The sequence below is a fragment of the Phyllobates terribilis genome, unplaced genomic scaffold, assembly GCF_046119375.1.
Source record: "Phyllobates terribilis strain yellow unplaced genomic scaffold, ASM4611937v1 Scaffold_7__3_contigs__length_470593459, whole genome shotgun sequence".
In the NCBI taxonomy this organism is placed as follows: domain Eukaryota; kingdom Metazoa; phylum Chordata; class Amphibia; order Anura; family Dendrobatidae; genus Phyllobates; species Phyllobates terribilis.
The window spans coordinates 111,380,547-111,406,132 of NW_027362767.1; the positions used below are offsets into that span (position 1 = coordinate 111,380,547).

A 25,586-nucleotide genomic window follows, 5' to 3' on the forward strand; every position below is an offset into this window, starting at 1 on the left:
TCTTTTTTTTAACACAGTCTATCTTCTCTCTTGTATTTTTTTAATGTAGGATTGCTGGAGGAGAGGGCATTACTGTTAGGTCGGATGGGAAAGCACGAGCAGGCTTTATTCATTTATGTACACATCCTGAAAGACACGAACATGGCCGAACAGTGAGTAGACAAAACTGAATAATTTGGTGCTTATCACTTTGACTGCCAGGACAAACCTAAATAAAACCTGGCCTGTTAAATAAATAAAATCATATTATACCCCTATATCCATTCCATTCATTTGTTTAACCCCTTTCTGACGTATGACCTAATAGCACGTCATGGTGACCTGGGCCGATTGGACCAATGACGTATTATTAGGTCATATGGCGATCGCGCCCGCACACAAGCGGTGCGGGGCGATCGCCGCCGGGTGTCAGCTGATAGTCACAGCTGACACCCGGTGCTATGTGCAGTGAGCGGTCCAGCACCGCTCTCGGCACATTAACCCCCTCAATGCTGCGATCAAAGTCGATACCTCTCCTGCCGGCCTTCAGCGCTGTCTGCCGCGGCTCCCGGATGTTGCCATGACAACCCGATGTCGTTATGGCAACATCCGGGTCACCAGACAGCAAGAAGATACTTTGGTCATGCGCAGTGCATGACCAAACTATCTTCTCCCTGTGCAGCACTGACAGCCTGTATAGCACAGGGATGGTGCTGCATTCCTGTGCTATACAGGCGATCAGAATAAAAAAAGTGAAAGTCCCATAGTGGGACACAGAATAAAAGTCCATAAAGTGTTAAAAAATGAAAAAAAAAATAATAATCCACCAAAATAAAAATATAATGTACCCATCAATAAATATTATGAGAAAAAAAACAATAAAAGTACACATATTTGGTATCGCCGCTTCCGGAACGACCTGACCTATAAAACTCTCCCACTAGTTAACCCCTTTAGTGAGCACGGTAAAAAAAATAAAAAACAAAGCAAAAAACAATGCTTTATCATCATACCGCCAAACAAAAAATGAAATCACACACAATAAAAAAGACAAAATATAAATAAAAATGGTACCACTGAAAACGTCATCTTGTCCCGCAAAAAACAAGCCGCCATACAGCTCCATCAGCCGAAAAATAAAAAAGTTATAGCTCTCAGAATAAAGCGATGCAAAAAAAAAATTTTTTTCTATAAAATAGCTTTTATTATGTAAAAGCGCCAAAACATAGAAAAACTACACTGCTCAAAAAAATAAAGGGAACACTTAAACAGGATATAACTCCAAGTAAATCAAACTTCTGTGAAATCAAACACTGATTGACAATCAATTTCACATGCTGTTGTGCAAATGGAATAGACAATAGATGGAAATTATTGGCAATTATCAAGACACCCTCAATAAAGGAGTGTTTCTGCAGGTGGGGACCACAGACCACATCTCAGTACCAATGCTTTCTGGCTGATGTTTTGGTCACTTTGGAATGTTGGTTGTGCTTTCACACTCGTGGTAGCATGAGACGGACTCTACAACCCACAGAAGTTGCTCAGGTAGTGCAGCTCATCCAGGATGGCACATCAATGCGAGCTGTGGCAAGAAGGTTTTCTGTGTCTGTCAGCGTAGTGTCCAGAAGCTGGAGGCGCTACCAGGAGACAGGCCAGTACACCAGGAGACGTGGAGGGGGCCGTAGGAGGGCAGCAACCCAGCAGCAGGACCGCTACCTCCGCCTTTGTGCAAGGAGGAACAGGAGGAGCACTGCCAGAGCCCTGCAAAATGACCTCCAGCAGGCCACAAATGTGCATGTGTCTGCACAAACAGGTAGAAACCGACTCCATGAGGGTGGTATGAGGGTCCGACGTCCGCAGATGGGGGTTGTGCTCACAGTCCAACACAGTGTAGGACGCTTGGCATTTGCCACAGAACACCAGGATTGGCAAAGTCGCCACTGGCGCCCTGTGCTCTTCACAGATGAAAGCAGGTTCACACTGAGCACATGTGACAGACGTGACAGAGTCTGGAGACGCCGTGGAGAGTGATCTCCTGCCTGCAACATCCTTCAGCATGACCGGTTTGGCAGTGGGTCAGTAATGGTGTGGGGTGGCATTTCTTTGGAGGGCCGCACAGCCCTCCATGTGCTCGCCAGAGGTAGCCTGACTGCCATTAGGTACCGAGATGAGATCCTCAGACCCCTTGTGAAACCATATGCTGGTGCGGTTGGCCCTGGGTTCCTCCTAATGCAGGACAATGCCAGACCTCATGTGGCTGGAGTGTGTCAGCAGTTCCTGCAAGATGAAGGCATTGAAGCTATGGACTGGCCCGCCCGTTCCCCAGACCTGAATCCGATTGAGCACATCTGGGACATCATGTCTCGCTCCGTCCACCAACGTCACGTTGCACCACAGACTGTCCAGGAGTTGGCGGATGCTTTAGTCCAGGTCTGGGAGGAGATCCCACAGGAGACCATCCGCAACCTCATCAGGAGCATGCCCAGGCGTTGTAGGGAGGTCATACAGGCACGTGGAGGCCACACACAATACTCAGCCTCATTAGGAGCATGCCCAGGTGTTGTAGGGAGGTCATACAGGCACGTGGAGGCCACACACAATACTGAGCCTCATTATGACTTCTTTTAAGGACATTACATCAAAGTTGGATCAGCCTGTAGTGTGTTTTTCCAGTTTAATTTTGGGGGTGACTCCAAATCCAGGCCTCCATTGGTTAATAAATTTGATTTCCATTGATGATTTTTGTGTGATTTTGTTGTCCGCACATTCAACTTTGTATAGAACAAAGTATTCAATGAGAATATTTCATTCATTCAGATCTAGGATGTGTTATTTAAAGTGTTCCCCTTATTTTTTTGAGCAGTGTATATAAATGTGGCACCGCTGTAAACGTACTGACCCGAAGGATAACGCTACCTTATAAATTTTACCACGCGGAACAGCATAAAAAAAAACCCCATAAAAAATTCTGGAATTGCCGGTTTTTGTTTATTCTGCCTCCCAAAAATCGGAGTAGAAAGCGATCAAAAAATGTCAAGTGCTTGAAAATGGCACCAATAAAAACGTCAACTCATCCCGCAAAAAACAAGCAGTCATATGACTCTGTCGGCCACAAAATGGAAAAATTATAGCTCTCAAAATATGGCGATTCAAAAACTAGATTTTGCAAAAAAATGCGTCTTTTAGTGTGTGACAGCTGTCAATCATAAAAACCCGATATGATTCTGGTATCACTGTAATCGCACCGACCCGAAGAGTAAAGTCGTCTAATCACTTATACCGCACGAGGAACGGCGTAAAAATAAACTCTAGGGTTGGGGTTGGGTTAGGGTTATGGTTGTGCTAGGGTTAGGGTTGTGATGGGGTTGTGATTTTTTTCAAAAGTAAAAAAAAAAGAAGGCGATATGGCATCTAGTGTTGAACGCAAGTGCTCGCTACTTGAGTTTGCATCGGGTGCTCAGGAATGCACTGACTATCGCGGGTGCTCGAGTAACATGCTCGAGTCTCTGCCCCATATGCTTTGTGGCCCAAAAAAAACTTGCCGGAATTGCCTGCCATGCACGAGCGATCCCCGCATGGTTTTTTTTTGGGTGTCTAATAACCATGAAACATGCGATCGGGGTCTCGAGCATGTCACTCGAGCACCCATGATACTTGGTGCATACCTGAGTACCCGATGCAAACTCAAGTAGCGAGCACTTGCGCTCAAGACTAATGACAACTTATTCAATATGATGACCTAATGTTATCAAATTCTGAGTCGTACCTCTGGGTTCAAAATGTTCACTATACCTCTTGATAAAATCCTTGAGGGGTCTAGTTTCCAAAATGGGGTCACTTGTGGGGGGTTTCCACTGATTAGGCACATCAGGGGCTCTCCAAACGCGACATGGCGTCCGCTCTCGATTCCAGACAATTTTGCGTTCAAAAAGTCACACAGTGCTCCTTCCGTTCTGAACTCTGCCGTGCGCCCAAATACTGTATTTTCCCCACATATGGGGTTTTGGCGTACTTAGGAGAAATTGCACAACAGTTTTTGGGGGTCCATTTTCTCCTCTTACCCTTGTGAAAATAAAAAAATTGGGGCTAAAACTTTATTTTTGTGGAAAAAGTTAGATTTTTTTTATTTTCACGGCTCCATGTTATAAACTTCTGCAAAGCACTTGGGTGTTCAAGGTGCTCGCCACACATCTAGACAAGTTCCCTGAGTGGTCTAGTTTCCAAAATGGTGTCACTTGTGGGGTTTTTCCACTGTTTAGCCACATCAGGGGCACATCCGCTAAGCATTCAAGTAAATTTTACATTCAAGAAGTCAAATGGTGCTCCTTCCCTTCTGAACCCTGCCGTGCGCCCAAACAGTGGTTTTCCCCCACATATGGGGTATCTGCTTACTCAGGATAAATTGCACAACAAACTGCATGGTGCAATTTCTCCTGTTACCCTTATGAAAATGCAAAATTGGGGGCTAAAAAACATTTTTGTGGGAAAAATGTAAAAATTTTATTTTTACGGCTCAATGTTCTAAACTTCTGCGAAGCACCTGGGGGTTCAAAGTGCTCACTACACATCTAGATAAGTTCCCTGTGGGGTCTAGTTTCCAAAATGGTGTCACTTGTGGGGGATTTCACTGTTTAGGCACATCAGGGGCTCTCCAAACGCAACATGGCGTCCGCTAATTATTCAAGCAAATTTTACATTCAGAAAGTCAAATGGCGCTCCTTCCCTTCTGAGCCCTGCCGTGCGCCCAAACTGTGCTTTTTCCCCATGTATGGGGTATCTGCGTGCTTATGGGAAATTTCACAACAAATTTTGGGGTACATTTTTTCCTGTTACCCCTGCGAAAATAAAAAAAAATTGGGTCTAAAGTAACATTTTTGTGAAAAGTTTAATGTTAATTTTTTTCTTCCACATTCCAAAAATTCCTGTGAAGCACCTGAAGGGTTAGTAAAGTTCTTGAATGTGGTTTTGAGCACCTTGAGGGGTGCAGTTTTTAGAATGGTGTCACTTTTGGGTATTTTCTGAAATAAAGACCCCTCAAAGTGACTTCAAATGTGATGTGGTCCCTAAAAAAATGGTTTTGTAACTTTTGTTGGAAAAATGAGAAATCGCTGGTCAACTTTTAACCCTTATAGCTCCCCAATAAAAAAAAAAAAAAAGTTCCAAAATTGTGCTGATGTAAAGTAGACATGTGGGAAATGTTATTTATGAACTCTTTTGTGTGACGTATCTCTGATTTAAGGGCATAAAAATTCAAATTTTGAAAATTGCAAAATTTTCAAAATTTTTGCCAAATTTCCGTTTTTTTTCACAAGTATGCGCAAGTGATATCGAAGAAATTTTACCACAATCGTGAAGTACAATATGTCACGAAAAAATAATCTCAGAATCAGGGGGATCCATTGAAGCGTTCCAGAGTAATTACCTCATAAAGTGACAGTGGCCAGAATTGAAAAAATTGGCCCGGTCATTAACGTGTTAACCACCCTCGGGGGTAAAGGGGTTAAATAACCATGTAACGCATTCTGAATATCCCAAAAAGTAATTGAACATCAAGTTTGTCTACATGTGGCCCAGTCTTGAGTGTCGCGGGTGGTGATGAGTTGCACGACAGCTGGATCCTGCTGAAGCCCCCATATTTTGCCATCTTGGTGCCATGATTTTTAGTATATGCAGTAATGCTGAAGTATTGCAGGATATAGTATAAACAATAGCAGGTCCAAATCCCTCATCGGGACTAAAAGTCAAGAGAAAAAAAAATAAAGGTTTTTAAAAATAAACACAAAAATTCAAATTACCCATCTTTTCTATTTCCAAAAATATAAAGGAAAAAAAAATGGCATATTTTTCTACTGCCACATCCGTAGTTTGATCTCTCAAAATATAAAATCGTTTAAAGCATAAGGTAAATGCCCTAGATAAAATGCAGTTCATCATATATATTTTTTTTTATTGTCGCCATTTTCTGAGACTCATCCCATTTTATTTTTTTGAGCGATAGAGCTATGTGAGGGCTTAATTCTTGCAGGGCAAGATGGTGCTTTAATGATATTTTGGGATATTTTGGGATAGATTTGACATTTTGATTTGGTTAATTACAGCATTTTTTGCGGTATTGCAGCGACCAAAAAAACCCCGCAGTTTTGGTGTTTTTGAATTTTTTTTCTGTTCACTGTGTCTGCCAATATAATTATTTTTAGATTTTGGTAGATCTGACTTTTCTGGATACCGCATGTTTATTTTTTTATCATCTTTATTTTTAAAGGGTGGTTGGAGGGGGGTTGCTATATCATCGGACGCAGCGCTCCATCCCTCTCCTCGGTAGCCCTTACATAGCCTGGAGGTGGTTTGGGTCTATTGTCCTGTTGCAAACAAGATGGGACAGTATAATCTGGTCGTCCAATGTGGCAACTGTACCACACCTTATTGACCATTTTAACAACCATGCATGTGGCGTAAGTTTATCTATTCATGAAATAGGTACATTTAAATGTTGGATTTAAATTTGAAGGGTATTAAGAATAGTAAGGGTGCAGATACATGTACTTTTCGAAAAGAGGTCTCAGGCGATACAATTTTGCAGGCTAAATCATATCTTCCTAGGCATACCATAATGAGTATTCTGGTTGGTGAGCTCACTAGGGCGATACAAAGTGTACAAACTAAGAGGATTTTTTTAGAGAAACAAACCAGGATATGTACTAGATTGAATAGCTGGGGTTATCCGGATTGAATCCTAAGGAGGGCTAAAAAATATAGTACCACAGAATAGTCAGCAATTAATAAATTAAAGAAAAATAATGGTTTGCAGAAGCCGAATTTCGATGCCACTTATAGTACTGAGGTATATATAGGTATATACGTATTTTTCGCACTAGAAGACGCACTTTTTAGCAAGAAATACTCTTGCTTAAAAGAGAGTCCATCTTGTAGTCCGGAGGATGGAGAATGCTGATATTGTGTTCTTCCCAATCATTGAGTGAACTGCTCTCTCTCGCCTCCTGCCCTACACTTATCTATGTGATTGGTGCGGAGCAGGAGAGAAAGCTACTGGGACCTGAACGGAGGCTGCATGTCCTGAGCAGCTGAAGGACTTCCACCCGACCAGATCCAGGACCGTTCAGGTCATGTGAGCAGTCACATGCCTGGAAGGAACTGCAAGACTGGGTAGTGTGTGTGAATGTGCATGTAGCAGAGCTGTGTGTCTATATGTGCAGATGTAGCAGAGCTGTGTGTGTCTGTATGTGCAGATGTAGCAGAGCTGTGTGTGTCTCTATCTGCAGATGTAGCAGAACTCTTTGTGTCTGTATGTGCAGATGTAGCAGAGCGCTGTGTGTGTCTGTATGTGCAGATGTAGCAGAGCGCTGTGTGTGTCTGTATGTGCAGATGTAGCAGAGCGCTGTGTGTGTCTGTATGTGCAGATGTAGCAGAACGCTGTGTCTATGTACAGATGTAGCAGAACGCTGTGTGTGTCTGTATGTGCAGATGTAGCAGAGCTGTGTGCGTCTATGTGCAGATGTAGCAGAACGCTGTGTGTCTCTATGTGCAGATGTAGCAGAGCTGTGTGTCTCTATGTGCAGATGTAGCAGAGCGCTGTGTGTCTGTATGTGTAGATGTAGCAGAGCGCTGTGTGTCTGTATGTGTAGATGTAGCAGAGCGCTGTGTGTCTGTATGTGTAGATGTAGCAGAGCGCTGTGTGTCTGTATGTGTAGATGTAGCAGAGCGCTGTGTGTCTGTATGTGCAGATGTAGCAGAGCACTGTGTGTGTCTGTATGTGTAGATGTAGCAGAGCGCTGTGTGTCTGTATGTGTAGATGTAGCAGAGCGCTGTCTGTATGTGCAGATGTAGCAGAGCGCTGTGTGTCTATGTGCAGATGTAGCTGAGCTGTGTGTGTCTGTATGTGCAGATGTAGCATAACGCTGTGTGTGTCTATGTGCAGATGTAGCAGAACGCTGTGTGTGTCTATGTGCAGATGTAGCAGAGCTGTGTCTCTATGTGCAGATGTAGCAGAACGCTGTGTGTCTGTATGTGTAGATGTAGCAGAGCGCTGTGTGTCTGTGCAGATGTAGCAGAGCGCTGTGTCTGTATGTGCAGATGTAGCAGAGCGCTGTGTGTCTATGTGCAGATGTAGCTGAGCTGTGTGTGTCTGTATGTGCAGATGTAGCAGAACGCTGTGTCTGTATGTGCAGATGTAGCAGAGCTGTGTCTGTATGTGCAGATGTAGCAGAGCACTGTGTCTGTGCAGATGTAGCAGAGCGCTGTGTGCGTCTGTATGTGCAGATGTAGCAGAGCGCTGTGTGTCTATGTGCAGATGTAGCAGATCGCTGTGTATGTCTGTATGTGCAGATGTAGCAGAGCGCTGTGTGTCTGTATGTGCAGATGTAGCAGAGCGCTGTGTGTCTATGTGCAGATGTAGCAGAGCGCTGTGTGTGTCTGTGTAGATGTAGCAGAGCGCTGTGTGTGTCTGTGCAGATGTAGCAGAGCGCTGTGTCTGTGTAGATGTAGCAGAACGCTGTGTCTGTATGTGCAGATGTAGCAGAGCTGTGTGTCTGTATGTGCAGATATAGCAGAGCGCTGTGTCTGTGCAGATGTAGCAGAGCGCTGTGTGTGTCTGTATGTGCAGATGTAGCAGAGCGCTGTCTGTATGTGCAGATGTAGCAGAGCGCTGTCTGTATGTGCAGATGTAGCAGATCGCTGTGTATGTCTGTATGTCCAGATGTAGCAGAGCGCTGTGTGTCTATGTGCAGATGTAGCAGAGCGCTGTGTGTCTATGTGCAGATGTAGCAGAGCGCTGTGTGTCTATGTGCAGATGTAGCAGAGCGCTGTGCGTCTGTATGTGCAGATATAGCAGAGCGCTGTGTGTCTGTATGTGTAGATGTAGCAGAGCGCTGTGTATGTCTGTATGTGCAGATGTAGCAGAGCGCTGTGTATGTCTGTATGTGCAGATGTAGCAGAGCGCTGTGTGTCTATGTGCAGATGTAGCAGAGCGCTGTGCGGCTGTATGTGCAGATGTAGCAGAGCGCTGTGCGGCTGTATGTGCAGATATAGCAGAGCGCTGTGTGTCTGTATGTGTAGATGTAGCAGAGCGCTGTGTGTGTCTGTATGTGCATATGTAGCAGAGCGCTGTGTGTCTATGTGCAGATGTAGCAGAGCGCTGTGTGTCTATGTGCAGATGTAGCAGAGCGCTGTGTGTCTATGTGCAGATGTAGCAGATCGCTGTGTATGTCTGTATGTGTAGATGTAGCAGAGCGCTGTGTGTGTCTGTGCAGATGTAGCAGAGCGCTGTGTCTGTGTAGATGTAGCAGAACGCTGTGTCTGTATGTGCAGATGTAGCAGAGCTGTGTGTCTGTATGTGCAGATATAGCAGAGCGCTGTGTCTGTGCAGATGTAGCAGAGCGCTGTGTGTGTCTGTATGTGCAGATGTAGCAGAGCGCTGTCTGTATGTGCAGATGTAGCAGAGCGCTGTCTGTATGTGCAGATGTAGCAGATCGCTGTGTATGTCTGTATGTCCAGATGTAGCAGAGCGCTGTGTGTCTATGTGCAGATGTAGCAGAGCGCTGTGTGTCTATGTGCAGATGTAGCAGAGCGCTGTGTGTCTATGTGCAGATGTAGCAGAGCGCTGTGCGTCTGTATGTGCAGATATAGCAGAGCGCTGTGTGTCTGTATGTGTAGATGTAGCAGAGCGCTGTGTATGTCTGTATGTGCAGATGTAGCAGAGCGCTGTGTATGTCTGTATGTGCAGATGTAGCAGAGCGCTGTGTGTCTATGTGCAGATGTAGCAGAGCGCTGTGCGGCTGTATGTGCAGATGTAGCAGAGCGCTGTGCGGCTGTATGTGCAGATATAGCAGAGCGCTGTGTGTCTGTATGTGTAGATGTAGCAGAGCGCTGTGTGTGTCTGTATGTGCATATGTAGCAGAGCGCTGTGTGTCTATGTGCAGATGTAGCAGAGCGCTGTGTGTCTATGTGCAGATGTAGCAGAGCGCTGTGTGTGTCTATGTGCAGATGTAGCAGAGCGCTGTGCGGCTGTATGTGCAGATGTAGCAGAGCGCTGTGCGGCTGTATGTGCAGATATAGCAGAGCGCTGTGTGTCTGTATGTGTAGATGTAGCAGAGCGCTGTGTGTGTCTGTATGTGCATATGTAGCAGAGCGCTGTGTGTCTGTATGTGCAGATGTAGCAGAGCGCTGTGTGTCTATGTGCAGATGTAGCAGAGCGCTGTGTGTGTCTGTATGTGCAGATGTAGCAGAGCGCTGTGTGTGTCTGTATGTGCAGATGTAGCAGAGCGCTGTGTGTGTCTCTATGTGCAGATGTAGCAGAGCGCTGTGTGTGTCTCTATGTGCAGGTGTAGCAGAGCGCTGTGTGTGTCTCTATGTGCAGGTGTAGCAGAGCGCTGTGTGTCTCTATATGTGCAGATGTAGCAGAGCGCTGTGTGTGTCTGTGTAGATGTAGCAGAGCGCTGTGTGTGTCTGTATGTGCAGATGTAGCAGAGCTGTGTGTCTATGTGCAGATGTAGCAGAGCGCTGTGTCTGTGCAGATGTAGCAGAGCGCTGTGTGTGTCTATGTGCAGATGTAGCAGAGCTGTGTGTCTATGTGCAGATGTAGCAGATCGCTGTGTATGTCTGTATGTGCAGATATAGCAGAGCGCTGTGTGTCTGTATGTGCAGATGTAGCAGATCGCTGTGTGTGTCTGTATGTGCAGATGTAGCAGAGCGCTGTGTCTGTGCAGATGTAGCAGAGCGCTGTGTGTGTCTGTGTAGATGTAGCAGAACGCTGTGTGTCTGTATGTGCAGATGTAGCAGAGCTGTGTGTCTGTATGTGCAGATATAGCAGAGCGCTGTGTCTGTGCAGATGTAGCAGAGCGCTGTGTGTGTCTGTATGTGCAGATGTTGCAGAGCGCTGTCTGTATGTGCAGATGTAGCAGATCGCTGTGTGTGTCTGTATGTGCAGATGTAGCAGAGCGCTGTGTCTGTATGTGCAGATATAGCAGAGCTGTGTGTCTATGTGCAGATGTAGCAGATCGCTGTGTATGTCTGTATGTGCAGATATAGCAGAGCGCTGTGTGTCTGTATGTGCAGATGTAGCAGAGCGCTGTGTGTGTCTGTATGTGTAGATGTAGCAGAGCGCTGTGTGTGTCTGTATGTGTAGATGTAGCAGAGCGCTGTGTGTGTCTGTTTGTGCAGATGTAGCAGAGCGCTGTGTCTGTGCAGATGTAGCAGAGCGCTGTGTGTGTCTATGTGTAGATGTAGCAGAACGCTGTGTGTCTGTATGTGCAGATGTAGCAGAGCTGTGTGTCTGTATGTGCAGATATAGCAGAGCGCTGTGTCTGTGCAGATGTAGCAGAGCGCTGTGTGTGTCTGTATGTGCAGATGTAGCAGAGCGCTGTCTGTATGTGCAGATGTAGCAGATCGCTGTGTCTGTATGTGCAGATATAGCAGAGCGCTGTGTGTCTGTATGTGCAGATGTAGCAGAGCTGTGTGTCTATGTGCAGATGTAGCAGAGCTGTGTGTCTATGTGCAGATGTAGCAGAGCGCTGTGTGTGTCTGTATGTGCAGATGTAGCAGAGCTGTGTGTCTGTGTAGATGTAGCAGAGCGCTGTGTGTGTCTGTATGTGCAGATGTTTCAGAGCGCTGTCTGTATGTGCAGATGTAGCAGAGCGCTGTGTGTGTCTGTATGTGCAGATGTAGCAGAGCTGTGTGTCTATGTGCAGATGTAGCAGAGCGCTGTGTGTGTCTATGTGCAGATGTAGCAGAGCGCTGTGTGTGTCTGTATGTGCAGATGTAGCAGAGCGCTGTGTGTGTCTATGTGCAGATGTAGCAGAGCGCTGTGTGTGTCTGTATGTGCAGATGTAGCAGAGCGCTGTGTGTGTCTGTGTAGATGTAGCAGAGCGCTGTGTGTGTCTGTATGTGCAGATGTAGCAGAGCTGTGTGTCTATGTGCAGATGTAGCAGAGCGCTGTGTGTGTCTCTATGTGCAGGTGTAGCAGAGCGCTGTGTGTGTCTCTATGTGCAGGTGTAGCAGAGCGCTGTGTGTCTCTATATGTGCAGATGTAGCAGAGCGCTGTGTGTGTCTGTGTAGATGTAGCAGAGCGCTGTGTGTGTCTGTATGTGCAGATGTAGCAGAGCTGTGTGTCTATGTGCAGATGTAGCAGAGCGCTGTGTCTGTGCAGATGTAGCAGAGCGCTGTGTGTGTCTATGTGCAGATGTAGCAGAGCTGTGTGTCTATGTGCAGATGTAGCATATCGCTGTGTATGTCTGTATGTGCAGATATAGCAGAGCGCTGTGTGTCTGTATGTGCAGATGTAGCAGATCGCTGTGTGTGTCTGTATGTGCAGATGTAGCAGAGCGCTGTGTCTGTGCAGATGTAGCAGAGCGCTGTGTGTGTCTGTGTAGATGTAGCAGAACGCTGTGTGTCTGTATGTGCAGATGTAGCAGAGCTGTGTGTCTGTATGTGCAGATATAGCAGAGCGCTGTGTCTGTGCAGATGTAGCAGAGCGCTGTGTGTGTCTGTATGTGCAGATGTTGCAGAGCGCTGTCTGTATGTGCAGATGTAGCAGATCGCTGTGTGTGTCTGTATGTGCAGATGTAGCAGAGCGCTGTGTCTGTATGTGCAGATATAGCAGAGCTGTGTGTCTATGTGCAGATGTAGCAGATCGCTGTGTATGTCTGTATGTGCAGATATAGCAGAGCGCTGTGTGTCTGTATGTGCAGATGTAGCAGAGCGCTGTGTGTGTCTGTATGTGTAGATGTAGCAGAGCGCTGTGTGTGTCTGTATGTGTAGATGTAGCAGAGCGCTGTGTGTGTCTGTTTGTGCAGATGTAGCAGAGCGCTGTGTCTGTGCAGATGTAGCAGAGCGCTGTGTGTGTCTATGTGTAGATGTAGCAGAACGCTGTGTGTCTGTATGTGCAGATGTAGCAGAGCTGTGTGTCTGTATGTGCAGATATAGCAGAGCGCTGTGTCTGTGCAGATGTAGCAGAGCGCTGTGTGTGTCTGTATGTGCAGATGTAGCAGAGCGCTGTCTGTATGTGCAGATGTAGCAGATCGCTGTGTCTGTATGTGCAGATATAGCAGAGCGCTGTGTGTCTGTATGTGCAGATGTAGCAGAGCTGTGTGTCTATGTGCAGATGTAGCAGAGCTGTGTGTCTATGTGCAGATGTAGCAGAGCGCTGTGTGTGTCTGTATGTGCAGATGTAGCAGAGCTGTGTGTCTGTGTAGATGTAGCAGAGCGCTGTGTGTGTCTGTATGTGCAGATGTTTCAGAGCGCTGTCTGTATGTGCAGATGTAGCAGAGCGCTGTGTGTGTCTGTATGTGCAGATGTAGCAGAGCTGTGTGTCTATGTGCAGATGTAGCAGAGCGCTGTGTGTGTCTATGTGCAGATGTAGCAGAGCGCTGTGTGTGTCTGTATGTGCAGATGTAGCAGAGCGCTGTGTGTGTCTATGTGCAGATGTAGCAGAGCGCTGTGTGTGTCTGTATGTGCAGATGTAGCAGAGCGCTGTGTGTGTCTGTGTAGATGTAGCAGAGCGCTGTGTGTGTCTGTATGTGCAGATGTAGCAGAGCTGTGTGTCTATGTGCAGATGTAGCAGAGCGCTGTGTCTGTGCAGATGTAGCAGAGCGCTGTGTGTGTCTATGTGCAGATGTAGCAGAGCTGTGTGTCTATGTGCAGATGTAGCAGATCGCTGTGTATGTCTGTATGTGCAGATATAGCAGAGCGCTGTGTGTCTGTATGTGCAGATGTAGCAGATCGCTGTGTGTGTCTGTATGTGCAGATGTAGCAGAGCGCTGTGTCTGTGCAGATGTAGCAGAGCGCTGTGTGTCTGTGTAGATGTAGCAGAACGCTGTGTGTCTGTATGTGCAGATGTAGCAGAGCTGTGTGTCTGTATGTGCAGATATAGCAGAGCGCTGTGTCTGTGCAGATGTAGCAGAGCGCTGTGTGTGTCTGTATGTGCAGATGTTGCAGAGCGCTGTCTGTATGTGCAGATGTAGCAGATCGCTGTGTGTGTCTGTATGTGCAGATGTAGCAGAGCGCTGTGTCTGTATGTGCAGATATAGCAGAGCGCTGTGTGTCTGTATGTGTAGATGTAGCAGAGCGCTGTGTATGTCTGTATGTGCAGATGTAGCAGAGCGCTGTGTATGTCTGTATGTGCAGATGTAGCAGATCGCTGTGTATGTCTGTATGTCCAGATGTAGCAGAGCGCTGTGTGTCTATGTGCAGATGTAGCAGAGCGCTGTGTGTCTATGTGCAGATGTAGCAGAGCGCTGTGTGTCTATGTGCAGATGTAGCAGAGCGCTGTGCGTCTGTATGTGCAGATATAGCAGAGCGCTGTGTGTCTGTATATGTAGATGTAGCAGAGCGCTGTGTATGTCTGTATGTGCAGATGTAGCAGAGCGCTGTGTATGTCTGTATGTGCAGATGTAGCAGAGCGCTGTGTGTCTATGTGCAGATGTAGCAGAGCGCTGTGCGGCTGTATGTGCAGATGTAGCAGAGCGCTGTGCGGCTGTATGTGCAGATATAGCAGAGCGCTGTGTGTCTGTATGTGTAGATGTAGCAGAGCGCTGTGTGTGTCTGTATGTGCAGATGTAGCAGAGCGCTGTGTGTCTATGTGCAGATGTAGCAGAGCGCTGTGCGGCTGTATGTGCAGATGTAGCAGAGCGCTGTGCGGCTGTATGTGCAGATGTAGCAGAGCGCTGTGCGGCTGTATGTGCAGATGTAGCAGAGCGCTGTGCGGCTGTATGTGCAGATGTAGCAGAGCGCTGTGCGGCTGTATGTGCAGATATAGCAGAGCGCTGTGTGTCTGTATGTGTAGATGTAGCAGAGCGCTGTGTGTGTCTGTATGTGCATATGTAGCAGAGCGCTGTGTGTCTGTATGTGCAGATGTAGCAGAGCGCTGTGTGTGTCTGTATGTGCAGATGTAGCAGAGCGCTGTGTGTGTCTGTATGTGCAGATGTAGCAGAGCGCTGTGTGTGTCTCTATGTGCAGATGTAGCAGAGCGCTGTGTGTGTCTCTATGTGCAGGTGTAGCAGAGCGCTGTGTGTGTCTCTATGTGCAGGTGTAGCAGAGCGCTGTGTGTGTCTATATGTGCAGATGTAGCAGAGCGCTGTGTCTGTGCAGATGTAGCAGAGCGCTGTGTGTGTCTATGTGCAGATGTAGCAGAGCTGTGTGTCTATGTGCAGATGTAGCAGATCGCTGTGTATGTCTGTATGTGCAGATATAGCAGAGCGCTGTGTGTCTGTATGTGCAGATGTAGCAGATCGCTGTGTGTCTGTATGTGCAGATGTAGCAGATCGCTGTGTGTCTGTATGTGCAGATGTAGCAGAGCGCTGTGTCTGTGCAGATGTAGCAGAGCGCTGTGTGTGTCTGTGTAGATGTAGCAGAACGCTGTGTGTCTGTATGTGCAGATGTAGCAGAGCTGTGTGTCTGTATGTGCAGATATAGCAGAGCGCTGTGTCTGTGCAGATGTAGCAGAGCGCTGTGTGTGTCTGTATGTGCAGATGTTGCAGAGCGCTGTCTGTATGTGCAGATGTTGCAGAGCGCTGTCTGTATGTGCAGATGTAGCAGATCGCTGTGTGTGTCTGTATGTGCAGATGTAGCAGAGCGCTGTGTCTGTATGTGCAGATATAGCAGAGCTGTGTGTCTATGTGCAGATGTAGCAGATCGCTGTGTATGTCTGTATGTGCAGATATAGCAGAGCGCTGTGTGTCTGTATGTGCAGATGTAGCAGAGCGCTGTGTGTGTCTGTATGTGTAGATGTAGCAGAGCGCTGTGTGTGTCTGTATGTGTAGATGTAGCAGAGCGCTGTGTGTGTCTGTTTGTGCAGATGTAGCAGAGCGCTGTGTCTGTGCAGATGTAGCAGAGCGCTGTGTGTGTCTATGTGTAGATGTAGCAGAACGCTGTGTGTCTGTATGTGCAGATGTAGCAGAGCTGTGTGTCTGTATGTGCAGATATAGCAGAGCGCTGTGTCTGTGCAGATGTAGCAGAGCGCTGTGTCTGTGCAGATGTAGCAGAGCGCTGTGTCTGTGCAGATGTAGCAGAGCGCTGTGTGTATGTGCAGATGTTGCAGAGCGCTGTCTGTATGTGCAGATGTAGCAGAGCGCTGTGTCTGTATGTGCAGATATAGCAGAGCGCTGTGTGTCTGTATGTGCAGATATAGCAGAGCGCTGTGTGTCTGTATGTGCAGATGTAGCAGAGCTGTGTGTCTATGTGCAGATGTAGCAGAGCGCTGTGTGTGTCTGTATGTGCAGATGTAGCAGAGCTGTGTGTCTGTGTAGATGTAGCAGAGCGCTGTGTGTGTCTGTATGTGCAGATGTTGCAGAGCGCTGTCTGTATGTGCAGATGTAGCAGAGCGCTGTGTGTGTCTGTATGTGCAGATGTAGCAGAGCTGTGTGTCTATGTGCAGATGTAGCAGAGCGCTGTGTGTGTCTATGTGCAGATGTAGCAGAGCGCTGTGTGTCTGTATGTGCAGATGTAGCAGAGCGCTGTGTGTGTCTATGTGCAGATGTAGCAGAGCGCGGTGTGTCTGTATGTGCAGATGTAGCAGAGCGCTGTGTGTGTCTGTGTAGATGTAGCAGAGCGCTGTGTGTGTCTGTATGTGCAGATGTAGCAGAGCTGTGTGTCTATGTGCAGATGTAGCAGAGCGCTGTGTCTGTGCAGATGTAGCAGAGCGCTGTGTGTGTCTATGTGCAGATGTAGCAGAGCTGTGTGTCTTTGTGCAGATGTAGCAGATCGCTGTGTATGTCTGTATGTGCAGATATAGCAGAGCGCTGTGTGTCTGTATGTGCAGATGTAGCAGATCGCTGTGTGTGTCTGTATGTGCAGATGTAGCAGAGCGCTGTGTCTGTGCAGATGTAGCAGAGCGCTGTGTGTGTCTGTGTAGATGTAGCAGAACGCTGTGTGTCTGTATGTGCAGATGTAGCAGAGCTGTGTGTCTGTATGTGCAGATATAGCAGAGCGCTGTGTCTGTGCAGATGTAGCAGAGCGCTGTGTGTGTCTGTATGTGCAGATGTTGCAGAGCGCTGTCTGTATGTGCAGATGTAGCAGATCGCTGTGTGTGTCTGTATGTGCAGATGTAGCAGAGCGCTGTGTCTGTATGTGCAGATATAGCAGAGCGCTGTGTGTCTGTATGTGCAGATGTAGCAGAGCTGTGTGTCTATGTGCAGATGTAGCAGATCGCTGTGTATGTCTGTATGTGCAGATATAGCAGAGCGCTGTGTGTCTGTATGTGCAGATGTAGCAGAGCGCTGTGTGTGTCTGTATGTGTAGATGTAGCAGAGCGCTGTGTGTGTCTGTATGTGTAGATGTAGCAGAGCGCTGTGTGTCTGTTTGTGCAGATGTAGCAGAGCGCTGTGTCTGTGCAGATGTAGCAGAGCGCTGTGTGTGTCTATGTGTAGATGTAGCAGAACGCTGTGTGTCTGTATGTGCAGATGTAGCAGAGCTGTGTCTGTATGTGCAGATATAGCAGAGCGCTGTGTCTGTGCAGATGTAGCAGAGCGCTGTGTGTGTCTGTATGTGCAGATGTTGCAGAGCGCTGTCTGTATGTGCAGATGTAGCAGAGCGCTGTGTGTGTCTGTATGTGCAGATGTAGCAGAGCGCTGTGTCTGTATGTGCAGATATAGCAGAGCGCTGTGTGTCTGTATGTGCAGATATAGCAGAGCGCTGTGTGTCTGTATGTGCAGATGTAGCAGAGCTGTGTGTCTATGTGCAGATGTAGCAGAGCGCTGTGTGTGTCTGTATGTGCAGATGTAGCAGAGCTGTGTGTCTGTGTAGATGTAGCAGAGCGCTGTGTGTGTCTGTATGTGCAGATGTTGCAGAGCGCTGTGTGTGTCTGTATGTGCAGATGTAGCAGAGCTGTGTGTCTATGTGCAGATGTAGCAGAGCGCTGTGTGTGTCTATGTGCAGATGTAGCAGAGCGCTGTCTGTATGTGCAGATGTAGCAGAGCGCTGTGTCTGTATGTGCAGATGTAGCAGAGCTGTGTGTCTGTATGTGCAGATATAGCAGAGCGCTGTGTCTGTGCAGATGTAGCAGATCGCTGTGTGTGTCTGTATGTGCAGATGTAGCAGAGCGCTGTGTCTGTATGTGCAGATATAGCAGAGCGCTGTGTGTCTGTATGTGCAGATGTAGCAGAGCTGTGTGTCTATGTGCAGATGTAGCAGAGCGCTGTGTGTGTCTGTATGTGCAGATGTAGCAGAGCTGTGTGTCTGTGTAGATGTTGCAGAGCGCTGTCTGTATGTGCAGATGTAGCAGAGCGCTGTGTGTGTCTGTATGTGCAGATGTAGCAGAGCGCTGTGTGTGTCTATGTGCAGATGTAGCAGAGCGCTGTGTGTGTCTATGTGCAGATGTAGCAGAGCTGTGTGTCTATGTGCAGATGTAGCAGAGCGCTGTGTGTGTCTGTATGTGCAGATGTAGCAGAGCGCTGTGTGTGTCTGTATGTGCAGATGTAGCAGAGCGCTGTGTGTCTTTGTGCAGATGTAGCAGAGTGCTGTGTGTGTCTGTGCAGATGTAGCAGAGCGCTGTGTGTCTGTGCAGATGTAGCAGAGCGCTGTGTGTGTCTGTATGTGTAGATGTAGCAGAGCGCTGTGTGTGTCTGTATGTGCAGATGTAGCAGAGCGCTGTGTCTGTGCAGATGTAGCAGAGCGCTGTGTGTGTCTATGTGTAGATGTAGCAGAACGCTGTGTGTCTGTATGTGCAGATGTAGCAGAGCTGTGTGTCTGTATGTGCAGATATAGCAGAGCGCTGTGTATGTGCAGATGTTGCAGAGCGCTGTCTGTATGTGCAGATGTAGCAGATCGCTGTGTGTGTCTGTATGTGCAGATGTAGCAGAGCGCTGTGTCTGTATGTGCAGATGTAGCAGAGCGCTGTGTCTGTATGTGCAGATATAGCAGAGCGCTGTGTGTCTGTATGTGCAGATGTAGCAGAGCTGTGTGTCTATGTGCAGATGTAGCAGATCGCTGTGTATGTCTGTATGTGCAGATATAGCAGAGCGCTGTGTGTCTGTATGTGCAGATGTAGCAGAGCGCTGTGTGTCTGTATGTGTAGATGTAGCAGAGCGCTGTGTGTGTCTGTATGTGTAGATGTAGCAGAGCGCTGTGTGTGTCTGTATGTGCAGATGTAGCAGAGCGCTGTGTCTGTGCAGATGTAGCAGAGCGCTGTGTGTGTCTATGTGTAGATGTAGCAGAACGCTGTGTCTGTATGTGCAGATGTAGCAGAGCTGTGTGTCTGTATGTGCAGATATAGCAGAGCGCTGTGTCTGTGCAGATGTAGCAGATCGCTGTGTGTGTCTGTATGTGCAGATGTAGCAGAGCGCTGTGTCTGTATGTGCAGATATAGCAGAGCGCTGTGTGTCTGTATGTGCAGATGTAGCAGAGCTGTGTGTCTATGTGCAGATGTAGCAGAGCGCTGTGTGTGTCTGTATGTGCAGATGTAGCAGAGCTGTGTGTCTGTGTAGATGTTGCAGAGCGCTGTCTGTATGTGCAGATGTAGCAGAGCGCTGTGTGTGTCTGTATGTGCAGATGTAGCAGAGCTGTGTGTCTATGTGCAGATGTAGCAGAGCGCTGTGTGTGTCTATGTGCAGATGTAGCAGAGCGCTGTGTGTGTCTGTATGTGCAGATGTAGCAGAGCGCTGTGTGTGTCTTTATGTGCAGATGTAGCAGAGTGCTGTGTGTGTCTGTGCAGATGTAGCAGAGCGCTGTGTGTGTCTGTATGTGCAGATGTAGCAGAGCGCTGTGTGTCTCTATGTGCAGATGTAGCAGAGCGCTGTGTGTGTCTCTATGTGCAGATGTAGCAGAGCGCTGTGTGTGTCTGTATGTGCAGATGTAGCAGAGCGCTGTGTGTGTCTGTATGTGCAGATGTAGCAGAGCGCTGTGTGTCTGTATGTGCAGATGTAGCAGAGCGCTGTGTGTGTCTGTATGTGCAGATGTAGCAGAGCGCTGTGTGTGTCTGTATGTGCAGATGTAGCAGAGCGCTGTGTGTGTCTGTATGTGCAGATGTAGCAGAGCGCTGTGTGTCTATGTGCAGATGTAGCAGAGCGCTGTGTGTCTGTCTGTGTAGATGTAGCAGAGCGCTGTGTGTCTATGTGTAGATGTAGCAGAGCGCTGTGTGTCTGTATGTGCAGATGTAGCAGAGCTGTGTGTATAATGCACACTGCACAGGAACACAAACAATAGATCTATACATTCCTATTCTACCCTGATGCATTAAAATTAGTGATAATGACTAGTGTTGAGCGAGCATGCTCGACACTGCTCGGTACTCACCCGAGCATCACGCTACTCGGGATGTTCGGCGAGCACCGAGCATTTCCGGGTTACTCGGGCGGGAGCTCGGGTCTCCGCCCTGCATGTTTGGCGCTCTTTACAGAGCCAATGAACATGCAGGGATTGCCAGCCAGTCACTGTAATGCCGCAGCCATGTTGTTTGTGGGCATTACAGTGATTGGCTGGCCGCACAGCGTCACCTCCCAGACGATCAGCCCGTCATGATTGGTGTGTGTGGGTGTCTGTGCGTGTGTCTGCGAGTGTGTGCGGGTGTGCGCGGTGTCTGTGCGATGTCTGCGAGTGTGTGCGGTGTCTGTGCGATGTGTGCGGGTGTGTGCGTGCAGGCAGACATAGACCGATGTGACACTACTACTCCCATCGGCCTATGTCTGTCCCCCGTCCACTCGTGCCAGCAGGATCAGCTCGATGGGAGCAGTAGTTCCCATCAGCCTGATCCTGCTATTTAAATTGCCCTACTGTGTCCCCAATAAATGTTAAATACATGTCATTGGTGGCCAGTGGTTACCTACAATAAATTAGTTTATACATTACCTGTCCCCGCCGATCGCCACCTAAAATAAAGTAAAAAACAAAAAACTACACCTATACTCACCTAGACACCTAATTCCCCAAAGCCATCGATCTCCTGTAATAAAATCTAAAATAATAAACCACAGCCTTATCCTTACCCCTCCGTAGTAGTCCACGAGTGTCCCACGATGATCTCCAGTTTAGAGCAGCCACATAGAATGTGACCGCTCTGAACCGCCGCCGCCGCTAGAACGATGGGGCCGTAAAGCAGCCCCGTCACTGCATAAGCGGGTTCGCCGGAGTTCAGGCAGCGCTGCTCCGGTCAACTCCTTTACGGCCCTGCTGTATCGTGAGAAATTCCCACGGTACAGCAGTGCCGTAAAGGAGGTCTCCGGAGCTGCGCTGCCTGAATGCACTCCGGTGACCTCAGTCAGTGGCTCCCGCTGCCGGGAGCGGACGTGTTCCCGGCAGTGTGAACTTACAGCAGCCATGCACAGCTGTCACCATCTCCAGATGTGACAGCTGTGCATGGGAGATCAGCGCAGGAACGTGGACAGGTAACTATTTTTTTTTTAGTAAACTAAGAATTAAATAAAATGGTGTGTTTTATTTCAAATAAATTATTTTTTTTTGGGTGTAGTGTGTTTTTTCTTTTTAACACTTTGTAGGTTAGTAATGGGGGTGTCTTATAGACGCCCATCATCACTAACCTGGGCTTCATGGCAGCTGGCGCTGACATGAACCCCAACCCTATTACCCCCTGCCACCGCACCAGGGCAGCGTGGAAGAGCGATGCTAAGTGCCAGAATTGGGGCATCCTATGGATGTGCCATTTCTGGGGCGGCTGACGACTGGTGTTTCTAGCCTGGGAGGGGGCCAATATTCATGGCACCCTTCCTGGGCTATTAATATCAGCCCCCAGCTGTCTGCCTAGCCTTTGCTAGCTATTAAATAGGGGGGACCCCACGTCATTTTTTGGGGGGGGTCCCCCATTTTAATAGCTAGTAAAGGCTAGGTATTCAGCTGGGGGCTCATATTAGTAGTCTGTGAAGCTCCGTGGGTATTACCCCCTTCCCAGGCTTCAAACATCTGCCCCAGCCATCTGCTTAACCTCCGCTAGAGCCTAAAATTATGGGGGATCCCACGCCAATTTTTTTTTAAAATAAATCCTTTATTTTAACACTAAATGACATTTGAGGAGTTAATAAAGATGCAGTCCCTAAATTATTATTTATTTTTTCCCAAAAATTTTGACGTGGGCTTTGCCATATTTTTGTATGCCAGCCAGGTACAGCATCCAGCTTCTATGAACGCACCATTTTCCGGGGTGGCTGCGGACTGCAATTTGCACCGGGAGGGAGGGGGGGGGGGCAGAAAGCTTGGGCCTCCCTGCGCTGCAGATTCCAGCCCCCAGCTGCCTAGTTGTACCTGGCTGGACACACAAATAGGGAGAAGCCCCACGTATTTTTTTTTTTTAATTATTTCATGAAATTCATGAAATAATAAAGAAAAAAAGGGCTTCCCTATATTGTTGTGTCCGGCCAGGTACAAATAGGCAGCTGGTGGTTGGGGGCAGCCCATTCCTGCCTGCTGTACCTGGCTGGACACAAATATAGTGCGAAGCCCCACGTCAATTTTTTTTTAATTATTTCAGGAAATTCATGAAATAATAAAAAAAAAAATACGTGGGGCTTCGCCCTGTTTTTGAGTCCAGCCAGGTACAACTAGGCAGCTGGGGGCTGGAATCCGCAGCGCAGGGAGGCCCAAGCTTTCTGGGCCCCACCCGCTGCAAATTGCAGTCCGCTGCCACCCCGGAAAATGGCGCGTTCATAGAAGCGCCATCTTCTGGCGCTGTACCCAACTCATCCAGGGCCCTGGTGCGGTGGCTCACTGGGTAATAAAGGGGTTAAGGCCAGCTTGGCATTATCAACTGGCCCTAAGCCCGAAATTCATGGGGTCACGCCAATATTAGACATGACCACCATGAATTTCTAGTAAAGTATTTAAAAAAAACACAAACACCCAGAAAAAAGTCCTTTAATTGAAATAAACACACAATTCTTTATTGTTCTAAATTAAACCATACTTACCATCACGCCCATTCCAGCTGAAGCCAACGATCTCCTGCAATAAAAGAAAAATAATAAAGCAACCTCATCCTTACCTTTCCATGGTTCCCACGACAGCTTCAGCTCTGCTACATCGAGATGACAGGCTGGACCGCAGCAGAACGCTGCCATCCAGCCTGTCATCCCGCAGACACTGAGAAGCGCCGGCTTGCTTGCGCTCCTCAGTGTCTCTCTGTGACGGCATAAAGATGAGCCGAGGTCATGTCCAATGAACACGGCTCACCTCATGCACGTCACTGACAGCGTGGGAAAATTCTCACGCTGAAGCGCTGAGTGCAGGAGAATTCTCCCACGCTGTCAGTGACGTGCATGAGGTGAGCTGAGTTCATTGGACATGAACTCGGCTCATCTGGATGCCGTCACAGAGAGACACTGAGGAGCGCAAGCAAGCCTGCGCTTCTCAGTGTCTGCGGGATGACAGGCTGGATGGCAGCGTTCTGCTGCGATCCAGCCTGTCATCTCGATGTAGCAGAGCTGGAGCCGTCCTGGGAACCATGGAAAGGTAAGGATGAGGTTGCTTTATTATTTTTCTTTTATTGCAGGAGATCGTTGGCTTCAGCTGGAATGGGCGTGATGGTAAGTATAGTTTAATTTAGAACAATAAAGAATTGTGTGTTTATTTCAATTAAAGGACTTTATTCTGGGTGTTTGTGTTTTTTTTTTTAACTTTGACTATGGGGTTAGTAATGGGGGTGTCTTATAGACGCCTCTCCATTACTAACCTGGGCTTGATGTCAGCTGGCATTATAAGCTGACATCAACCCCAACCCTATTACCCCACTGCCACCGCTACAGGGCAGTGGGAAGAGCGAGGCTAAGTGCCAGAATTGGCGCATGCTATGGATGCGCCATTTCTGGGGCGGCTGACGGCTGGTGTTTCTAGCCTGGGAGGGGGCCAATATTCATGGCACCCTTCCTGGGCTATTAATATCAGCCCCCAGCTGTCTGCCTAGCCTTTGCTAGCTATTAAATTAGGGGGGACCCCACGTCATTTTTTGAGGGGGTCCCCCATTTTAATAGCTAGTAAAGGCTAGGTATTCAGCTGGGGGCTGATATTAGTAGCCTGGGAAGCTCCGTGGGTATTACCCCCTTCCCAGACTTCAAACATCTGCCCCAGCCGTCTGCTTAACCTCCGCTAGAGACTAAAATTAAGGGGAACCCCACGCCAATTTTTTTTTAAATAAATCCTTTATTTTAACACTAAATGACAAGTACAGTAATCAACACTGTCACTGTACTTCATATATATGTGACTGACATGTTTCTATCTATCTAATCTATGTGTGATTCTCTATTCCTTCTATTCTAAATTGTCGGGTACCGCTGCTGAATTGCCGGCCGGCTTTCTTAAAGAGACGGTGCATGAAAACACTATTATATTTTTAAATAAATCCTTTACACTAAATGACAAGTACAGTAAGCAACACTGTCACTGTACTTCATATATATGTGACTGACATGTTTCTATCTATCTAATCTATGTGTGAAGCTCTATTCTTTCTGTTGTAAATTGTCGGGTACCGGTGTATGCCGCTGATGAATTGCCGGCTTTTCGCGTAATACATTCTACATTATTCATAGTTGTTTTACTTCATGTAGAATTAACCTACAAGGAAAGAAAGGGTTTATTTTCATTCCGATATTTGTGTCCCATTGACTTGCATTGGTTTCCTGTATCGGAATCGGCGATATCCGATACTTTTTGGGTATCGGTCCGATCCAATCCGATATTTCCTGATATCGGAAGGTATCGCTCAACACTATCCTTAACATATTTCACAGGAAAGCACTTTCACTTTCGTTTTTGAACGTTTTATTGTGAGCCTGTAAAAGTGGCTTAATACCTCTGACCACGTTGTTGACAGCAGTGACCTGGGGGTCAGAAATGCTTCCTGGGGCGATCCCCATGCTGTCCCCATGTCATTTGAGCACTGTCACTATCGTTTTGGGCACTTGTTAGGCTTTTAAAAGACTGCCGGGGGTACCACCGCAAAAATGCTCGAGTCTCCCATAGACTAACATTGGGCTCGTTGCTCGGGTCGAGCACCCGAGTATCACTGCGAGCTCGGCCCGAGCTCCGAGCACCCGAGCATTTTAGTGCTCGCTCAACACTAATAATGACCCCTCCACTTTGCACTGTCAGGGAAGTTCTAATTTAATAGGAAAAATGTTTCCTATTTTCTCTCTTATAGTCCGAAAAATACAGTAGTTAAAAAGCATCTTCCAATGTTACGAGGGGATCCTGTACTTAGTGATTTGATGTGTGAGGGCTGTAATTCTTCTGATAGTGGCCCAGCCTAGCTGTAATGTTGTCTGGTGATGGGGAACACAAGGAATAAGAATACATTTGTATCAGAGAGGGGACTTTTCAAATGTGCTACCAATAAATGCGCACCATGCAAATACACCAAACAAGCCAAGAAAATAACACTGGTAATTGATCAGAGTACATATAATAATAATCCATCTATTAATTGTAATTCGCCCTGATGTGGTATATAGCATAGAGTGCACATTATGTCACTTAAGGGTATATCTGTTGTAAAATCTGTTATCTGCGCCAAAGAATTAATGAACATATAAGGGATTCAAACAAACCTGAAGCGATTAACTCCTCATGTATCCAAGCATGTGGACACAAAGTAGATCTTTTTCTTGGATTGCAATGGGTTAACCAATCACCGAAGGGGGGGGATTGTCGATTCG

General features: G+C 47.5%; 1 protein-coding gene across 1 annotated transcript in view; it reads left to right on the plus strand.

The window, feature by feature from the left end:
* The window catches only part of VPS39 (VPS39 subunit of HOPS complex), an 86,092-nt gene that overhangs the window by 49,841 nt on the left and 10,665 nt on the right, over positions 1–25,586 (plus strand). Inside the window, exon 20 of the mRNA XM_073639095.1 lies at positions 50–152. Coding sequence (XP_073495196.1) covers positions 50–152 — 103 coding nt within the window. The remainder of the gene's footprint in view (positions 1–49; positions 153–25,586) is intronic.